The 22,232-nt window shown below is 38.4% G+C and overlaps 1 protein-coding gene across 3 annotated transcripts in view; it reads right to left on the bottom strand.

Annotated features, from left to right (window-relative positions):
* The window catches only part of PRUNE2 (prune homolog 2 with BCH domain), a 255,114-nt gene that overhangs the window by 182,661 nt on the left and 50,221 nt on the right, over positions 1-22,232 (bottom strand). For all 3 annotated transcript variants that reach the window (XM_069474102.1, XM_069474103.1, XM_069474101.1), the window contains exons 5-6: positions 10,798-10,950; positions 8,277-8,371 (exon numbers count right to left, since the gene is read on the bottom strand). In XM_069474102.1, coding sequence (XP_069330203.1) covers positions 8,277-8,371; positions 10,798-10,950 — 248 coding nt within the window. The remainder of the gene's footprint in view (positions 1-8,276; positions 8,372-10,797; positions 10,951-22,232) is intronic.

Raw genomic sequence — 22,232 nt, 5'->3', positions numbered from 1 at the left:
TGGGGTATGGAAGCTCTGTTTTGTTCTACACCCATGGTGCAAAAATACATGGCAGGCATGTTGGGGGTGGGGATATAATGGAAAGGAGGAATAGTTTTGAATAACATACATCCACATTTGCATATAAATATAAATCACCGAAAGCCATTCTCCACTAGACACACATCTAAGAAAATACCAACTCATGAAACACTAACTCTACTCTGTTCACTCACTAACAACCAATCACATCTGGTCTCCCTGGAAAGGCACACATCTCCTCCCACAGCTTTCATCCTTCCTGCACCAAGTCAACAGCCATTTCTGAGACCAGCACCACTTAAATTTCCCAGAGCCTCTTGAGGAGGCTGTGTTCCCATTGCATCTTATCTCACTAATCTCACTACCTCATTCCCACTTCACAGTTGCACAGGAAAGTCAGGGGGGATTTCTGGCCCCTGAGGAGAGTGCACGCCTGGGGTGGGTTTTGTGTTTCACATAAAACCCCTTCTCCACCTGCTTCACATGAATGCATCTTTATCAGTGCGTTTCAGGGGAGGAGAGACGAGGCCAAGGAAAGCACAACTGTGTTATGAGTAACTTTATGATCTCTAAACCGTGGATCACTGCTTGTCATAGTTTATTCAGGCTGCTATAACAAAACACCTTAGACTGGGTGATTTATAAATAATAGAAATTTGATTCTCACAGTTCTGGAGGCTGGGAAATTCAAAATCAAGGTGCCCGCAGATTCAGTGTCTGGTGAGGACCTATTCCTCATAGACAGCACCTTCTTGCTGCATCCTCATATGGTGGAAGGGACACACAGGCTCCGTCAATCCCTTTTTAAAGGCACTCATCCCACTCGGGAGGGTGAAGTCCTCATGACTCAATCGCTTTCCAAAGGTCCCACTCTTAACACCACTGCACTGGGGACTAAGTTTCAGCATATGAATTTTGGAGGGACACAGCCATTCAGAGCATAGCAATACTCCTGTTGCAAAATGATAACTAGAAAAGGTATTGAGGAATTTTGTACCATTTAGGGAAATAATGTCCATTTATAGAGAAGCATCACTAGATAGATCAAGTTTTATGAATCATTTAAGTTCATTTGAAATTCACCAATAGGTAAAACAGAGAAAAGTTGTCAATGGAAATATCAAGTTGCCTCCAGCTTGAGTTTAGCTGGAGGTACAAAGCAAGAATTCCATTATAAAACATTTCCGGGTAAACAGGCTTTGCAGACTTTATTTTAGTCCCTTTGAAATATGTTTGAACATCTGCAGAAGGAGCTACCTACATACAAATTGGAAGGATTCTAAATATTATAAGCTTTAACCACTTAGTATAATTTTTTGAAGACAAATGATGTTGCTGCTGATACGATAAACCATTCTTTAATTAGAGATCTGCAATTCTCTTATCTCAGTTACATCTTATTACTAAGAACCACTCATAGCTCAACAGGAATGGAAGTCCACATCCACTTTTCTGGGGCCATGTTTCACTTTTTCATCCTGCCAACGTCCTCCAGAAACTAGGAATCGTTAAGTCTAAATTAGTTTCCAATTGTAATTCACACTTCACGTGCCTCATGAAGACTGATTGTTAAGTTCACACAATGACCATATTTGTCATTGGCTTTAAGCCCCTTTGAACTCTTCAGCCAAATATGAACTGAGAACTCCTAACACCTCAACTACTCAGGATTTCATTACTTGGAGTTACTATAGTGCTCAAAAGTAATACTATCTCATTTCAACAAAAGATCTCTAACCATTAAAATTTTTCACTAACTGATCAGGATACTCTCTGTTTTGAACACAGATTTTAAAAAGCTAAATCACAGCAAAGAAAACCAGAATACCAATGTCCCTGAATTCTAGAGACAGTCTGAGAAAAAACGAGACTTTTTTCCTTCCTACATGGTATATCCCTTCTAATCCCTTGCCCCATAATCCTTTTGCCTATTACAATACTTTTATCTACTTGACTTATCTTGCCAAATCTCCTCTATATTGGAGGCCGATAACAGCTTCACTCTGAGCCCTTAGAATGAGGATGATGTTTATAGCTCTAAAGTAAAATGCTTTCTTAAAGAAGCAAAGATTTGAAGACAAAGAGGAAGAAAGTTTGCTGCTGAGAGCAGGGACAAGAAGAGTGCCAACTAAAGATTGCTTATGGATGGCTGTCTGACACCAGGAGTTTGGGGCAATGACTGCCCCTGATGCCTTACTAGTGAACCCCTGAGTAGGCTCAGGCTCTATATTAGTCTTGCACCCTGGCACCGTGTCCCAAGCAGTGTACATGGTGCTGCAGCAGGATCAACCCGGATTTGGTCCTGGCTATACATCGGACAAATGATTTAACCTCTCTAGATTGCAGTGTCCTCACTTCTAAGATGCAGATTATGGTAGATACTGGCTAATTATTCTCCAAACTAGTTCATCCTGGGCACATAACTAGACTACATTTCTCAGCCTCCTTCCAGTTAGATGTGACCATGTGGCTGAGCCAATGAAACGTGAGCAAAAGTGATAGGTGTCACATCCTGACCAGATCCATGAAAACCTCCTCCAAGCTCTTCTCTCTTTTGGAATATAGAATGGAGATGTCCTCCAGGGAAACATTGGGAGCTGCACATTGAAGATGGTCTCTGAATCAGCCCTGGCCACCTGACCAGGAACACCAAATGAGATTGCTGCACAAGTAAAAAATAAACAACTTCTGTCTTGAGTTGCCGAGAGTTGAAGTTTATCTGTTCCAACTGCTGGGGCCACCTTGACCAATACAGGGGTAATTCTAGTACCTTTACCTCCTGCTGGGAGGGTTAAGGAAGATACTGCTTGTTAAGTTCTCACTCTACTCTCTGGTACACAGTGAGTACGCATCATCAATTGTCAACTCTCATAGCGGTTAAGGAAGAGTTTGCAGACCTGGACCCAAAAGCAAATGGAAGCACTTGGGATTTAGAACCTGAAGGACAGTTTGCCTATATTTTCATAGATTGGGAAAAATGGCTTTGAAAAATCACCTTTTTAAAATACTTCAGTGTAAGTGTTTGGAATTTTGAAGACTATCCTAATCAAAAATAATATATGCTCCCCCAAACGAGACTATGCATTCCATCCCAAAATAAGGTAGGTGAATATTTTACAGGTACTTTTATCTTGGATTCAAAAATCTCCAAGCTCGAACAATGAGAAATCATATTTGGTGCCTAAAATCGGTAAACCAGATCTCAGACTGGTTTGCTGAGTCTTAAATCCCTGTTTATAATGGGTCAATTATGCTTCATTGAGGCCCAAGTAAACTTTCCCTTTTGTCAGGGAGGAGTTTAACAGTGATCCTGGGAATTCATTCTGGTCTGTGCTCTGAATGCTAATGGAAAATGTTAGTATTTTTCCCTCTGCAGTGTTCCAAGGTGCAGCGTGGCTGGTAATCTCCTTGCAGGGCAGAATGAGTCAGAGGTCTCTGAGTACTTTACCAGAATGCATCCCATGTGTTCCCCATTCCGGGTTTCAAATAGCAGAGTGGCTGGCCACGAGGAGGTCCCCGGATGAGAACATAGCAGAAGAACAGCCCAGAGCCCCAGAGAGAAAACAGACCTGAGCAATTCTCTCAGACTTCAGCTCTGAGTAAAGGAGACAGCATCTCAGCAGTTGAAAGTCTTCATTGTTCCTCATTTAAAGGAAATTCATTTGAAATTTAAAAGAAAAAATGGGAGCAACAGATAAAATATGCTTAGCAGGCAACAAGTTCATACAAACAGTCTTATTATAAGTTTTATTCTTTTAAGCTGTCTGGAAAGTGACTAATTTCATGATAGCATATGCTATGGGTTAAATTTTGTCCCACAAAACTTTATATTGAAGTTCTAAACCCAGCACCTCAGAATGTCACCTTATTTGGAAATAGAGTTGTTGTTGATATAATAAGTTAAGATGAAGTGATTAAATGGGCCCAAATCTATTATGATTGCTGTCCTTACAAAAGGGGGAAATTTGGACACAGAGACATGCATAGACAGAAGGTGGGGTGAAGATGAAGGCAGAGATCAAGGTGATGCTTCCAGGAGCCAAGGAACACCAAAGACTGCCAGGGAAACATCAGAAGCCAGGTGAGAAGCATGGAACAGATTCTCACAGCCTTCAGAAGGAACTTATCCTGCCAACACCTTGCTCTTTGACTTCTAGGCTCCAGAACTGTGAGACAATATGTTTCTACTGTTTAAGTCACCCAGTTTGTGGTGCTTTGTTATGCCAGCCCTAGCAAACTAAAGCAGTGTATATGTAAGAATAAATCATAGTGCAATTGATCATAATAATTCAGTGCCTGGTTATTGTCCTTCCTGGGTAAAGATGCGAGTGACTTACAGCCTTTCAGGCGATGCTCAAAGAAGGCGTAATAACATTTGGTGTCAGCAAAGGAACCATTAATATGGTACTGCCATGAGCAACCTTGCTTCAGTGGTACCTCATTAGAATGAAAAGATCTGTTCCTTTCTCATAACATTTTAATATACCGCTCTACTAGGGAGTAAACTAGGCCCAAGAAGTATAATCATTACCAGTTCTACTGACAGAGGAATATAGGCAAAGTTTGTTCTAGTGAAGCACAGTCTTTGATATCCGTAAATTCTTCTGATAATCAAATCAGCAAGCAATGAAAAGGGCACAAAGGATCAGGTAGGACAATAATCAATGAAGTGGATTCCAATGTGTGATGTGCCTTCCCCACAAGATGCATGCTGCATTCAGACTTGGGATGGCCTGGAGGCCATGCGAAATGGGACTGCAGTTTCTTTTCCAACAGTCCTCTCGGTAGGAAGGGCTGCCCCTCTGGCCATGCCTCTGATAAGACCATTTCTACTCACTGCTTATCAAGGTCACATTCATTCTGACCTCATATGTTGAGCAAAGTATTGAAACTCTGTATTATTATAATTAATTACTTTTTATGGTAGTTCAGTCAGCAATTTACATAACTTTGATTAGGTTACAACTATCATTTGTGAGATATACTACAATAAAAATGAGAGACAAAGGGTTTATAGCTTCCTCCTTACCATGTACAGAGTCAAAGCTATGCTATCAAAGGCAGTGGTTTCTACCTCCCACCAGTGGTTCCCTCTGAAGAGCATATTGAAGAGCATATGTTGGTTGCAAGGAGACAAATCCTTCTAATTTTATGAATATTTCCACACAAGAAAATTAATTGGGTCACCAGGCAAATAAACATCATGGCGCATGCAACTGTGGAATTACAGCATTGCAAAGGACCATCGAAAATGTAAGGAATCTTCTTTCCCATTCCTTGGCATGATACAGAACCACCAGTTGATTTCTTCCAGTGACAATAGCTAACTACTTTGCAATGCCGCCCACTCCATTTTTGGACAGCAGGCTAAGCAGTACTGTCTATAAATATGTGGGCCATTTTTTATCTGATGTCAGCTTTCAGCCATAATTGTCTGGAAGAAACTGGTTGGGAGGGGAAAAAGTAGGTTGCCTTGAATGCCTAGCTAGGTGGCTTTGCTTTCCTAGCTGATTTATTTAAGTTCAAAAGGAAATATAATAAAAATCAGATATCAAAGAGACAAATTGCAAACATCAATAAGTATTAACTATTTGTATTTATTAAGCATCTACTGTGTGCCCAATTTTCTGTGCCAGAAAATTGAAGGGAGACAGAGGTCAAAGATACCATCATTACCCTCAATTAACTTAAAATATTGTCTAACTATGATTAAATATATGAAACAAGTTTAAAATTAATGAAAGATACAGCATGAATTTAATTCCTAAGTTGGTCATCTAGACTACAGCGCCCACAAGTTCAGAGGGTGGTAACAAAAAATGGAGAATTTATGAGTTGTCATGAAGTACCTAGGTTGACGTTGCTTTGGAGGACAAACAAGATTTAGAAAGTCATAGGAATTAAGAAGTTTTCTTTGAGCATACACCTGGATTTAGAGGTATATGCTCAAAGGGTAATTATATAACCATTTCAAAACACACAAAATAAGATTGTGGGGATTCTGTCATTTCTTCTCTTTTCTTTTCTTTTCTTTTTTTTTTTTTTTGAGACACTCTGTCACCCCAGCTAGAGTGCAGTGATGTCATCATAGCTCACAGCAACCTCAAACTCCTGGGCTCAAGTGATCCTCCTGCCCCAGCCTCCCGAGTGGCTGGGAATGCAGGAACGTGCTGCCCTGCCTGGCTAATTTTTCTATTTTTTGTACAGACAGGGTCTTGCTCTTGCTCAGGCTGGTCTTGAACGCCTGACCTCAAGGAATCCTCCCACCTCAGCTCCCACCTCCCACCTGTAATGCTAGGATTACAGGCATGAGCCACTGTGCCACAATACAAGATTGTGGGGCTTCTGTCATAATTTTTAAAAGTGAGGTGAATGGGGATGAGAAAGGAATGCTGAAATATAATCAAATATGAGTAGAGATTGGGAAAATGCCACTATAATCACAGGACAATTCATAGAGAAAACCAAACTCTGCCCTTAACTTGGGGGTTTTTTTCAACTGACAGATTGGATAAATTATGTGAATTTTCTCTATCAAGAAAAATATAGAAAATGTTATTAAAAAGTTCTTTCTTCATTTCTCGATCACCTTCAATATTCCCATTATGCAAAAGTGAAAAGCTCCCCACTTGTTTATATATACAAATACCCTTCTTCCCTCCTCACAGATCATACAGTAATTCCAGAGAAGTACTTAACCACCTGATTAATCACTGAACCTGTGTGTAAATTACTGTCAACATTAAGATGATCATTTTATCACTTGTTCTGCTTGATAAACATTTACAGTTTAATACATCTGACAAAGCCATTTGTATAACCCTATAATATAAATTAAGGTACATTAAAGCTATGGTAAGTCTATAATATTAACAGCCTTAAAATAATTTGCTAACTACAGACAGTTCCTTAAGCAATTACAAGATGTTCTATGTTAATTTAGAAAGGAATTCCAAACAAGGCATTTAAAACCTAATAAGATGCCATTAAATGTAGGGAGACAGGGAGGGGGAAAAAGAGGAAGAAAACCCTAAGGCTTGAACTAGCAGAAATGATTCTCAGAGCTACTGACCCTTGCAAGATCCATGTTTTCCCTGGGTTTCTAGGCACAAAGCAGATTTCTAATTGAAAGTGATTATCTAGTTACTACATCCCAAAGTGAATATATTTCTTGTATTGATTCATATCAACAACTAATTATATGGGGACTTTATCAATCTGAAAGTTCACAGAAACAGTAGAGTCGATCTACCAAGTACAGACACTAAGAACATGCTCTGGAAACTCTGAGGCACTATATAATGTGAGAGTTTGCCTTCAAGTACTCATATAGATATAGAAGCTGAATCATGTCAATCGACTGGGCATAAATTTTACCAAAAGATCATAGAAAAAGCAACTGTCTTGCTCTTGGGTTTTCTGAGGTGTCAACACCAATATGAATGCCTGCTATTCCATAGAAATATGCACGGTATAGTCACCATCACCATGAGTAAAAAAGAATAGCAACATACAATTCCAAAAATCAAAATACAAATTCCTACAGAGCAAATTTACTCTTCATAAATTTGACCTGAGGGCTCAAGCAAAGGTTGATAACTTGATCAAGGCAACATAGCAATAAAATTCTGCAAGAGCACAAAAGCACCTTTGTAAAATATAGTTCCCATTAGTTAGGTTAATTAAGATTAACATACAAGTCATTGAAAACCCCCAAAGTAGATACAAGATAATTTGCCAAGGAAGCACACAAACACAAGAGTAGTATTCATTCTGAGTCATTCATTTAACACACTGGAAGGAGGTTCCTTATTAATACTTGACTTGTCACCATTGGTTACCACAATGACATGCATCCATGCATCCATACAGCTTACAAAGACAAGTTGTTTTTGAAGAAAAGTTCTGTGAAAAATGCAGGGTGGTACATAGAAAATATGGACGTGAACCTAATCACACATATTATTTAACAGGTTAAATACACACACACACACACACACACACACACAATGATGTGTTTTAGGTTTTGTTGCACTAAGACAAATAAAATAGCATTCATCTTGAGAATCCAGGTGTAGCATGTTTCATTGACTTTCATTGTTTTCACTCAAAGCAATAACCTGCATTTCAAGTCAAATACATCACAAAGAAGCATTCACAGCAAAAGACTACGTGATGGAAGGAGTTGTATTCCAGTTACTTACACTGCAATTGTGTGAAATCTATCATTGCTGAAAAAGCATTTTCACCCTTACCTCGAGGTTCATGTTCACAGTACTAATGGCCACTTTTATTTCTCCATCTGACAGTTCCTTTAGATCTTTCAACATCGTCTGTTCAATACTTAAACCTGTGAATGAGAGGAAAAAACTTCATGTTATATTTGGACAACGTTTTTTATAATAGCAAGGTATCATGTGAATAATTCACCATGTTAATTTTCAATATTTTCCCTCTAATATCACTTCATCTACAACAAACACACACACGTTAAGTCAATAATCACATTAATGACAATGTCTGCATCCATTGGGATCCCAGCAGGAAAAAGAATTCACCCCTCATGATGCAAAAGAAGGCTCTTTGATGGAAGGACACTTACAGAGGTGGGAGCAGGACTAAGAGAGTGAATGAAAGATGATGAGACATCCAGAGACCAGCAAAGGAACAAGGGGAGGAAACAGATTGGAACTGGAGAAGATTGACTGCCAGAAATGTATCACCAAAGCAGGAAGGGAGCAGGGAAGATCTGCTCCAGCCTCGTTCTTCTCCTTCTCACCACGTCCACCTGTTACTAACTCTTCTCATTGGCCAAACCCAACCAGAAGCCAGTGCTGAGGGAGCTCAGAAGATTAAATGCTCAGAGGTCAGATTCTGGAGGCCCACAGAAGACAAGGGCAGGGAAGGGATGGGTGGAGGTGGGCAAATGAATAACCATGCAAACTAGTCAAATAATACCAAACAAAGCCAACATTTGCCTTCAGGATGTGTTTCAGTGAGCTCACATGTTTTCTAGTATAATTTTATTCAAAATACACTTCATAAATGTGACCCATAAAACTACCATAATTAAGTTGCTCACCCTTGTAATTGGCTCTGGCAATAGGAGTTATCGAACTCCTTAATTAAAGGGAGTAATAATCCTGAATGGCTAAATTATCCAGAACTGAACAGTTGTAGTCAGTAGACCAACGTGACTCAATGAAATCTATCACAGCAAAACAGCAAAGGATCTGGCCTGACATTTAATTCTCACTCTGTACAATTACATCTGATTAGGCCTACCCTCCTGGGAAGAAGACCCACAGGAAAGCCTAGTAAAGCCCATGTATGGCTCCCGGATGTGTGTTCAGACCTCAGAGTCAGCTGCTTGCCCTACCCACTTAGAACACACTGTCAATCACAGCAGCACGGGGAAACACAGAAGCACTAAATATTTTTCTTTGACTCAAAGATTGAAAAGCCACACTCTTACATACTGCAGCATAAAATGATTTATAAATGTATGGTGACATTACAAGTTTGATGTCATTTTGAAAACGTATGACAAAATGCCTACCACCGTGCAGCCGTACATACATGTACACCCATGTATGTATTTTGCAGACGCTGTCAGCACCCTATCCCATTTCCTCAGACTTTCCCATCCCAGTGGGCTCTACCACCAGCACCTGCACCTCTTTTCCTGGGGCTTTTCTCTGGCCACCAGAGCCTACTCTGGAGAATGAAGACCCCCAACAAAACCTAATTCATACTGTTTGTCCATCTCTGTGGTATAAATGCTCCAGCTACCAATCCAACATCAACCAACTCACAAAGTTCCTGAATATTTAACCATCAGCTCTTGCAGCCCAGGTGAGCACATCCCTGCACGTCTCTTCACCCCTCGAGGGGGATGACCCTGAGATGCACTTTTACACTCTTTCTCAGGGGTCTGCAGAGGGGGTAAGCTCTGGTTTCCTGCTGAGCTAACTGGGTCGATGAAGCAGTCCACAACCCCAGCAGCTTTGCCTGGGATCACCTCCCACATACACTCAGGCTTTGCCCCTTGGGGATCCCAAACTAAGGAAGAAAGTTATGCAATTTAGTGTCTGCAGCTTAAAAATAGATAGTCTGGGTTTAAATCCCAGTCTGGCCACTTGCTGGATGTGTGTGTTTGATGCTGGGAAAGCAAAGAAGCTTTCTGTGCTTCAGTGCTCTCTCTGGAAATGGGGGATAGTAGAGCCTCTGACTCTTAGAATTGTCATGAGAACACAGTGAGGTAATCCCTGCAGAGTTATACCATCAGAGCCTCGTACATGTTAAGCATTCAATGAATTATAGCTATTTGCTATTATAAAACAGTTGATTCAGGAAATTTACCGTCCTGAGAAAGCTTAGACTTAGAGAACGATTTCATCAGCTTAGCCATCTTCTGTCTCATTTCTTTCTGAAATTAATTGATTTATGAAATTCCATTGTGCTTGACATTGCTCCTGACACATTCTCAAAATAGAACCCTGCCAGCACAGGGATTGCAGGTAATGATGCCTCTGGGGTGCATACCAGACACGTGAAGTAACAACACGCCCGGGCTCGAAGGCCTCAGAGGCTGTAGCACAGGCTGCCTGTCTCCAGGTGAGCTGACATTACGGGCCTGGGAATCTTCCACAAGCATGTGCAAAAGGGAAGAAAGGAAAACACATTCAGATTTCCTTTCTTGGGCTTGACTACACTCTATGGCGCAAACCATTCCTACTCGGTAGTGGTGAGAGAGCCGGGGACAGAATCACTCACCCTGAGCGCTGAACTGGCTCTCCTGAAGGATGTTGATGATATCCTCTCTTGGAGGCAAGTTCGGAAATTTTTCTTCCAGGATAGAAAGAATTTCTTCCTGCTTCTCTGTGATCTTCTCTGAGTCCATGGCCATCCACTTGAAAAGGATGCTACCTGAGAGACATGAATAAATACGCCCTTAAAGCTTCCAGACCAGCCAAGACGGGGCCAGGAAAATCAACATTTTCTGGCCTCTTGATTTAAGTTTTCCCTTCCTGTTTCTCACCTGGACCAGAGAACTCCAAAGTGCAATATTCAAGAGGCACTTTGTAGAAAATCCTTCATATACCATCTTCCCAGACTCATTATTCTCCAGGTGTTAATATCATTCTCTACCATTTAGCTGATCCTAGCATGCGCTATGGTACAGAGTTTATGAATAAAGGAGCGAAATGTATTGCTTTTCCCTACCCCACACAAACACACAAACAGAATATACAGTGGTTTTAATTGATTTCAAAATGGAAGTTAATGGTAAACTACTTAAAAATCTAGTCAACATTATTTCCTTTAAGGGACCAGAGGGAATACTGTTCCCACTTACCACATTATTAATTTTACATACAAACTTCCTCTTTTTCACAGCTAAATGATTGCATAATCCCACCGTTGATGGCTAAGGAATCTGAAAAGGTGGTCAACCTGAAGTTCATTTCTAATCTTCCAAGCATCATTCATAGTTTTGAAGTAAAAGGCTTCACAATCTGGGTCTAAATCACAGGTCTAGACTACAAAGTGATTTGCCAGTATGCATGACCTCTCGCAAACTGCTGGAATTTCTACAGATAATCTCACCTTGAAAGGGAGGAGTGACCATCCATTACATGCACATCCTCTGTCTTTTTTTTTTTTTTTTTTTTTTTGACACAGAGTCTCTCTCTGTCACCCTGGCTAGAGTGCAGTGGTGTCATCCTAGCTCACTGAAACCTGGGCTCAAGCAATCCTCCTGCCTCAGCCTCCTGAGTAGCTGGGACCACAGGCATGTGCCACAACACCTGGCTAATTTTTCTATTTTTTGTAGAGACTGGGTCTTGCTCTTGCTCAGGCTGGTCTTGAACACCTGAGCTGAAGCACTCCTCCTGCCTCAGTCTCCCAGAGCACTAGGATTACAGGTGTGAGCCAACGTGCCCAGCCTTACATGTACATCCTCTGCACCCCAAGCCCAGATGAACACAGAATCACAGGGGGAGAGAGTTTTGCCTAATGATGAACAATTCAACTCTCTAAAAATCCCCAAATCTGTTGATTAATCAAGACACTACCTTCTGTCTAGCTCTTGGTCTAGCCTTAATGTCAATCACGGGAGAGCAAAAATGGAAAATGAATAAAGGAGGGAGGAGGAAAGAATATAAAGGGGGGAACGGGAAATAAAGTATCCAGTGGGGAAAAACTATGGTACCCAATCTAAACACAAGGCCTAAGACCTACATGACCTAGAAATGAGGTCTACCTTTGCCATTAAACATGCTGAAATGTTCCAAGTAACTCATCTGGTCTCTCTGTTCCCATTTGCCCATTTTTAACAAAAATAAGACTGCTTTCCCAGCTCACAATGTTATACTGAGAATCAAACAAATGTAAACATCATAATGAAAAGTAAATACTGCCAAATATATTTAAAGCATTTAATTCATTTGTCGCTTCACAAACAATTACTGAGCACCTATTACGGGCCAGATACCATGCTAGATGGTAATGATTCAAGATTGGAATAGAGATATCCTTGCCCCTGGAAGCTCATCGTAGTTTAGACATTACCAATAAGTAAACACATACATTTTCAGTATAAAGTTATAAGGAATATCACTGGGGAAATACACAGTACTCCGGATCTAGGCCAGAATTTGGGGGTCAGAGAAGTCTTCCTAGGGGAGAGTTAACCTAAGTTTGAGACTGAAGGATAACTAGGCACTTAAGGCAAAGGCAAAGGAAGGGGGAGAGCATGACCTAGACAGATCATGTGCAAAGGCACTGGGGTGGGAGAGAATTTGGCCAGTTCAAGGAATGGAAAGCAATTAGTTAGAGGTTGATAGTATGATTTTAAGGGGAAAAAAGTTTGAAAAATTATGTTAGAGAAGTAGACAGAGGCCAGATCACAAAGGGCCTTACAAACCATCTTAAAGTTTGTCCTTTATATTCTAAGGGAAATGAGAGTGTTTAAAGAGTTTTAAGTAAGGGAGGTAACATGCTCAAATTTATGTGTTATAAGAATCACTCTGGCTATCATGTAGAGAATAAATTAGACAAGGAATATTGGGAAGGTCAGTAAGGAGGCTCTTTTGGATGAGAACCAAGAAAGATTCTCAGCATGCAGAGAATTGGACAAATTCAGTTTGAACAATCACTTGAAGGTGGAGGGTAGCCAACTGGATTTTGTATATACCCTGTGGTCTGTCCATTTCTGGCATAAAATCCAACACATAAAGATGATTTGCCCACTCATTATGGTGAATAGGAATTTCAAAAAAGTTCCTCATCTGCTTCTAGCTCTGATAGACCACTTTGTACCAAGAACAAGGATAAAAGCTAGATCAAATCCAAAATAATAATAACAACAACAACATGTGAAAGCATTAGTGACTCTCTTAGAAACGAAGATCCTGGGGAGAAGGTAAGTGCAGAAAGGTGAACTAAGGGCCTTTGCTAATTCATAAATTATAGCCCATGGGCTTGTTACCATCCTCCATGTGGGGTTTCTTTCAGGTTCTTGGTGATTGTTGGGAAAAGAATTTCAGGACGCAACCTGCATAAGCTAAAAGCAAGCAGCTTTTATCGAAAGACTTAAAGTGAAAGTTGAAAGAGTGAAAGCACAGTCTCTCAAGAGAGAGGGAGTTGGCAGGCTTGAAAAGAGCAGCTGCACCGCAAGGAAGGGATTTTTTGGTCTTAAGAAGTTTCACTAATTGAGGGGAGGACTATTCAAGGCTAAGGGGTTAGTTTTTAATAAGAATTTGGGTAGTAATTTTTAGAATTGGGTTCCCTCTCATTTTCATACTTTATATGGTTGTTTCTGAGCTGTCATGGCAATTTAAAGGGCAGAGACATTTTTAAACTATAATGCAAATGATATTGCAATTAACCAAAGTTCATGCAAGGTGACCTAGATAGCTGATAAGCCCATTGAAGCTGGTGCTTGTCTGTGGTTATCAGCCCCTGTAGTTAGACTTTAACACCTGCACCCACTCTGCAAGCCCCTGCATCCAGCTCCTAACTCCATAGCCTAGTTAGCTTCTGCCTGAGGGTTGCTCATTTCAGCACCTGCACCCAACTCTACAAGCCCCTGCATCGGGTATGACCCCTGTGTCCTAGTCTCCTACTCCAATAGGCTCAGCAAGTTAACAGATCTAACAGAAGTGTCACAGGGCAATAGAGACAAAAACTAAAGTTTAGGGCCCTCTACAGGAAAAAAAAATCTTAGTTAACTAGCCCAGGTTTTGAGATGAGATCCCTGGAGAGCTACACCCTAGTATAAGGGTTGGAAAACTACCATCTGGAGGTCAAATCTGGCTAACTTCCTATTTCTATAAGTAAAGTTTTATTGGAACATAGCCACACCCATTAATTCACATATAGATGCTTTTGTACTATAATGACTGAGTTGAGTAGTTGTAACAGAGACTGTAGGCCCACAAAGCCTAAAATATTTACCATCTGGTCCTAGCCACAAGAAGTTTGCTGACCCCTGCCCAAGGAGAAGTGTGAAGCAAAAATGGACCACTCTTCATGAAGACTGAAATCCTTATTTGAATAAGCTTAGGTAGAAAACAGACTAAATTTATCTGCCACTCTCCTAACTTCAGAAGTGCAAAAGTAAATCTCTCAAGAGCCAAAAAATTTCATCACCCATGACCTCATCATCTCTACAATTTTCATATACAATATTTAACCATCAATTAAAAATGACAAATCATAAAGGAAATAAGATCAAGTGATTGGAAATGCCAGAAGAAAAAACTCATGAGGAAAAGAATGGAAACAGAACCAGAGGAAATTAAAGAAAAAAACAAAACTAGCTGGAGAATTATAGTAAAGAATTAGAGTCTATAAACAAAATAACCAAATTAAATTTTAAAATTATAAATTTAATAACTGAATTTAAGATCTCAAAAATGTATTCACAGTAGATTAGACACATGGGAGAAAAGATTAGTGAAATGGAAAATATGTCAGAAGAAAATATCTATACTGAAGCATGGAGAGAAAAAGTGATGAAAAATATATAAGTGAGTGTAAGAGACACAAAGGACATGGAGAGAAGTCTAACATACACGTAATAGTTTTCCATGGAGAGGAGAGAGAATGGGCTGAACTAATATTTGAAAAGGCAATGAATACACTAAATTTCCAAAATTAATGAAAAATATTACTCTAACATTCAAGAGAAACTATGAAGCCAAATCAGGATAAATACAAAGAAAAAGACCTGTAGGCACATGAGAGTAAAACTGCTAAAAATTATAGAAATGAAAAAAATTTATATCAATCAGAGGGAAAAAAATTGCCATCAAAGGAACTACAATAAAATTGAGAACAACTTCTCAACTAAAATGATGAAAATCAGAAGACAATGAAATCATATCTTCAAAGTGATGATAGAAAATAACTGGCAATCCAGAATTCTACACTGAATAAAATCAAATGCAAAAATGAAGGCAAAATAAATACAACTCAGAAAAAAACACTGGAAGGATATGTCACAAGAAGAACTACACTAAAAGAAATAGTAGAAGAAGAAGACAGAAGCAAAGAAATGCAGGAAGAAAAGAAGAACATTGGACAATGTAAATATGTAGGTAAGAATAAATCAACACTGACTATATGTTAATAAAACAATTATAAGAAATGTACATTTCAATAGTAACAAATTGCAGAAGGATCTAAGTAGAAAGTGTTCTACGTTCTCAGATTGGCAAGGAAATGATAAAAGTATCAATTTATAAGAGATTTTAATTATGTTGTAATCTCTACTGTAACTACTAGAAGGATATCAAAAATACTTATTTAGTATAATAACAGCAAAAAAATGAGAGGAAAGGGAGAAATGTGAGAGAAGTAGAAAACAAATAGCAAAATGATAAATTACACCCAGGTGTAACAGCAATCACATTCACTATAAAGAGACAACGTATTTTAGTTAAAAGGTAAAAATTATCAAACTGAATTTTAGGAACCATGATGACAATATGGTATTTACTGGAGCATACCTTAAATATAACGACACTGGAAGGTTGAAAGTTAAAAGGTAGAAAAAGACACAACATGAAAACACCAACCACAAGAAAGTTGGTGTAATAATATCAGACAAAACCAACTATAAAACAAGAAGAATTACATGAGATTAAGACAAACACTTCTTTACTATTAAATGGCCAAGCCTCAAGAGGATATATCAATTCTAAATTTGTGTGCACTAATGGCATAGCTTCTAAATATATAAAGTAAAAATTGACAAAACTGGATGAAGAAAGAGATAAATCCACAGTCACAGTGGGAAACGTTAATCTTTCTCGGCAACTCTAAGAACCAGAAAGAAAAAATATGTAAAGATATAGAATATTTGACCAACATGAGTAACAAACTTGACCTAATTAACATATATTAAACACTGTTATCAACAATGGCTGACTATACTTTCTTTTCTAGTACAAATGAAACATTTACCCAAACTGACCATCTGTTGAAGCATAAACCAAGTCCTAACAAATTTCAAAGTGTTGCAATCATAGAGTTATATTCTGTGGCCACATGAAAATAGTCTAAAAATCAATAATAAAGCAAAAACAACAAATAACTCATGGTAGAAGAAGAAATCACAATATAAATTTGAATATACTTTAAACTGAATGATAATGAAAATATGACATTTAAAATTGTGGGACTCAACTAAAGTTGTACTCTGAGGAAATTTTATAGCCTTAACAGCATAGGATGTTTTAAAAAGAACACTAAATTCAAATAAAAAAATAGAAGAAAGGATATAGTAAAGATAAGAGCCAAACTTAAAGACACAGGAAACAAACACATAATGGAAAAAATAAATAAAACAAAAAATTAATTTCTGGGAAAAACAAATACAAATAGTTTTGAAAATGGCTCAAGAAAAAAAAGAGAAGAGGGAAAGAAGGCATAATTTACCAATATTAGTAATGAAACCATGACATAACTACAGATTCTACTAACATTAAAAAGTAAGAACAACTTTATTGTGATAAGTTTTAAAATTCAGAAGCAGTGGACACAACTTGAAAAACTCAACTTGCCAAAACTGGTAGGAAGAGAAATTTAAAAATCTGAGTAGTTCTGCATCTACTTAAAAATGAATCCATAGTTTAAAATCCATAATTCCAAACATTTAAGAAAGAAATACATTGATTTTACACAAATTCTTCCAAAGAACAGAAAATGTGTGAAGATTTCCTAACTTATTTTATGGATCTGGTATAACCTGGATACCAACACCTGACAGGGACATCATAAGAAAGAACAATTAGAGACAAGTCTCTCTCATAAACATCAATGCAAAAAAATTTTTAAAACTAGTCCCAAGTCAAATTCAACAGTGTGTGATAGGATATTGTGTAGTCACCAAGTAGGGATCTCCCAGGAATCCAAGGACAAATTCACAGTCACAGAGCAATCCATATAATTCACCATAGTAACAGAATAAAGAAGAAAAATCATGTGATCACCTCAGTAGATGTCAAGTAAAACTACTTCATAAAATATGAAATTTAATCATTATATAAAATCTCAGCCAAGTATAAATAGAAGACAACTTCCTTTTTTTTTTATTTTCTATTTTTCTTTTTAGAGACAGGGTCTTGCTATGTTGCCCAGGCTAGTGTCAAACTCCTGGCCTCAAACGATCCTCCTGAATTTCAGCCTCCCAAAGTTCTGGGATTACAACCATGAGCCACTGTGCCCAGCCCTAGAAAGACAACTTTCTTAATTGACAAATGACGTTTATAAAAACTAAATAAAAAAAGCAAACATCATAGTTAACTGTGAAATACTAAAAGACTTTCACTTCAGATTAGGAATGAGATCAACAATGCCTACTATTACTGTTCCTATTCAACACTGGACTGTGAATCCTAGCCAGAGAGCAATAAGGCAAGCAAAAGAAGTAAAAAATGCAAGTAAAGGAAAGGGAGGAATACAAACTGTCTTTTCACATAGATCAGCAGTCCCCAACCTTTTTGGCACCAGAGAGTGGAAGACAATTTTCCGTGGACAGAAGGCAGAGAGTGAGGGGAGGATGGTTATGGGATGATTCAAGTGTATTACATTTATTGTGCAGTCAAACCTCTCTGCTAATGATAATCTGCATTTGCAGCCGCTCCCCAGCGCTAGCTATCACCGCCTCAGCTCCACCTCAGATCATCAGACATTAGATTCCCATAAGGAGGGTGCAGCCTAGATCCCTCACATGCACAATTTACGGTAGGGTTTGCACTCCTATGCCACGGATCTGACAGGAGGTGGAGCTCGGGCAGTGATGCAAGCGATGGGGGCAGCTGTAAATACAGACAAATCTTCCCTGCTAGTTCCACTCCTCACCTCCTGCTGTGCAGTCTGGTTCCTAATGGGCCATGGATCAATACTGGTCCACAGCCCAGGGGTTGGGGACAGCACACATAGATGATATGATGTGTATGTAAAAAAACTACAAATCTACAAATAAGCTTAGAATAGTAAGTAAATTCAGCAAGTTTGCCACATATAAGGTCAAGAATATAAAATTGCCTGCATTTCTACAAATAATCACAAATGATTAAAAATCAAACAAACTGTTAAACTGCAATAGCATCAATATATAAAGGAATAAATGTCACAAAAATGTGCCTGGCTTATTTTCAAACCAAAAATCCACTTTCTTAGATTTGGGGATCTTCTTTTTAAAATGTATAAAATAGAAAAGCAGTATTCAAGAATTAACAGATACTGCATTAAACAGAGACTACAGAATATTTCAGTGAAAGGAGACTTCTGACACTGACTTATGATTAAGTTTGACTTGACTATTGCAAAGCAGATAATGTACTGACATAACCAGGGTAAACTAACTCAGAAAGATGCTCCCCATACTCTGAGTTGATTTTACTGCATAAGAAACACTGTGGCCCAACATTTTCCCAGGGCCCCATCTATGGCAAATTTTTCTACTTCCTATTAGAAATCCATTTAGTTACAAACTCAGTTAAATATCCAGATCAAGATATATAGCAGCAAGATACCTCTCAGCAAATTCAAACCTGTTTTTGTAGTAAGCATTGACTTAACTTCCAGCCAAATTTGCAGGATGAAAAAAATACTTAAATCCATAAACACGTACCCCAAAATGTCCCAGCTATTCATAGACGAGGCAGAGGAAGGGAGTGATTAACAGAAAGCAACAAAGAAAGCAATTATAATAAAATAGCGACAAACATTTCATTCCATTAGAAAAGAAATCAACTACAATATTCTTTACTCAAAAGAATGGAGAAGTGAAGGACCTCTTGCCAAAAGCAATTGCAGTACATTAATATTAAACATGATCTAATGAAGTCAGAAGTTGTTTGGGGAAAACATTCAGCACAGTAAAGGAATATTCTGCATGATAAATTCTTAGCAGAAAAGAAGGGATTTAAATCTCTTTTCTTCTTTCACTTGGGATTGATTTTTCTCACACTAAAACAAAAAAATTAAAGAATGAACAATAGAGAGAGAGAGAAAGGGAGGAGGAAAAGAGAAAGAAAGAGCAAAAAAGAAATACAATTTAAGTCACATTTTTGTCTGAAAAGTTGTAAGGAGAAGCATATTAAGTGCTTACTATTCTTACAAATTTAAAATGTCTAAGTTTAAAAATAAGGATTATCTTTGTATGATGGAAGAAATATTAACATTCTGAGGTTGAGAAATCATTTTGGTTTTACATCTAACAGAAATAATAATTTCTTTCCCCTACCCCCAACACCTTCCTAAGCAAAACAGTCTTCCCTCTCCCTAAGCAAAACAGGCAGTGTAATTCCCTTTGGACTTTGTAACCATTTCGGGAGAGGGATGATTCACTCTGGGCAAGAGAAAGAAAAAAAAAAAAAATAGTTGGCTCTTTTCCTTTCCTATTTGACCTCCTTAAAAGGATCTTTTCAAAGCTGTTAATCCAGACTACTAAAATAGCAAGCAACTATTCTTTATTAAAGGTCAAATGGAACTACCAATAGAAAGGAGAGAGTTTGTTTTTTCAAAACCTAGAGCATAGTTTTTCCACTTAGTCCTAACCTAAGAACAACTGCTGTTATTTGTTTCCCTCTTGTCTTGTGGCTTCTGTCAAGGCCTTCTTCAAATTAACTATGAAAGGCCATTTGGGTACAGTGTGGTCTTGATCGGAGTGTGCCTGGTGATCAGTGGCTGAAATCTCACTGCCTGCTGGTTCCCGGAAACACACACACACACACACACACACAGACACACAAAGGGATTGTGTAATCAATCAGGGACAGATTACTGATTGTTGCTTCAGTAATCTGTCAGGGCCTTTTACTCTCCTAAAGATAGTGTATAGAAAAACAAAATGTCCCAGGACATGTTCTAGGGAACTCCAGTACTAAGGGAGCTAACAAGCAAGGCTAAGGAAAAGTAGGCCCAACCTTTTGCACGTCCAAATCCATGTGTATTTGGATGTGTGCTACCCAAATACACATGTGCACACACACACAAAGCCCCGATGTGATGATTCAGCAATTTAATGGATCTTAAATTTGGCAGTAGTCCTCCAGTGCACATCCCTGGAGAAATAATAGAATACAGGTTGAGGAGTCTGGCGGGTCTGTAGCTGTTGGCTTTTGGCACAAACCCAGTAAAGAACCAAGCACCAACTTTAGGCCACCATGACTATATAATGTGGCTTTTAGGAACGTTCAGGTTGCAGTGAGTTTGAAAGTGATAACAAAATGGTCTTAGAATCAGATGGGAGAAGGGAGAAGGGTAAGAAGAGGAGGGGGAGATAAAAAGGAAGAAGAGAAAGAAAAAAAAAAGAAAAAGGAACCACACAGCAGAAACAGAAAGCGGTAGGGAAAGGAAGAAGCTAAAAGGTAGACACATTTCCAAAAGTCAGGGCCATTTATGATCTTATCTGCATGAGCATTTTCTCTTCTTACACAAACAATTAGAAAGTAGTGCCACATAAATATGTGCCTTCCCAGATGGAAGTGGGTGCTAATGATTTGTATCCTGAAATTTCTAAGTTTTGGGGTATGCCCTATTAAAAGAGAATGACAGCAAAACCTAGCTACCGTAAGAAGTATTAACTTTAAAAAATGCAAATTATTTAAATTTTCTTAAATAGCCCACAAAGCCTGAACACACTTTGGCCATGGCTGAGTCACCTGTTGACATTTTGCCATGACCGTCCAGCCAGGGTCCAAATGACAAAGTGAGAAGGGAGATCACTAGAGAAGCACCTACTTCTGATTGGCATATAAATGATCTTTTAACCACATCCATAATAATCATATTCTACCTCAATGTTTGAATGGAATGAGGTAACATAATGCAACCACTGATATATAGCTACAGCAATAAGGCTAAGAAAATTCAAATATGATTGAATTTAAATATGTATTTTCTATATTTAGAGAAAAACCTCAGTACATATAGAAAAGAAATTTGGAGCAGAAAATAAGGTGACTAGATTGAAAGGGAAGCTGATTAAAGAATAACGTTATTAAAGGAATCCCCATAGCCTGATTGAAGGGTGGGAAGTAGCTGACACGGTATGCACAATCCTGTGTAAACCCCTACTGCGTGCAGGAAAGGATAGATAGAGCCGGGGGATATCCATGACATCATCAGGTGTCTTTGCAAGACGACTGACGCAACAAAATCTTTAGACTTAGTTTTGTCTTCTTAAAATAAGAAGAAGTGATATATGTGCTTGTTTCAGTACAAATATGAATGAATATTCATAATTAATTATATTTCTATCTTTTCACTGGTTCCAGGAAGCTCATATCCAAAGTTTCAAACCACATACTCTTTTTACTCCTCCAAATTTATAACTGTATCTGATTTTATTCCTTTCTCTACTTGTTTTCATTTTTCCTGACCCTGACTTTTTTTTCTGTTTTATTGGATTGCATGCATTTTTGTAAGCCATCTCAAGTAGTCTATGGAAGAAGGAAGGGAAAAATAATAAAATAAATAGTAGCTAGTTAGATAGACAGATAACTGACCTATGCAAATAGATACTACATTTAATATAAACACAGAGGTATGAAAACAATGAGTGTACATAATATATGATTTCATTTATATGCTATACAAAATCAGGCAGAACCTAACTGTAGTGTTAGGGGGAATGCACAGGAATGGTAAAATTATAAAGAAAAATAAAGTAAATAAGAGTTAACCATAAA

This window comes from Eulemur rufifrons, chromosome 7 (assembly GCF_041146395.1).
Source record: "Eulemur rufifrons isolate Redbay chromosome 7, OSU_ERuf_1, whole genome shotgun sequence".
Lineage (NCBI taxonomy): Eukaryota > Metazoa > Chordata > Mammalia > Primates > Lemuridae > Eulemur > Eulemur rufifrons.
Note: the sequence above shows the minus strand (reverse complement) of the source record. Positions and strands in the feature narration are given on the sequence as shown.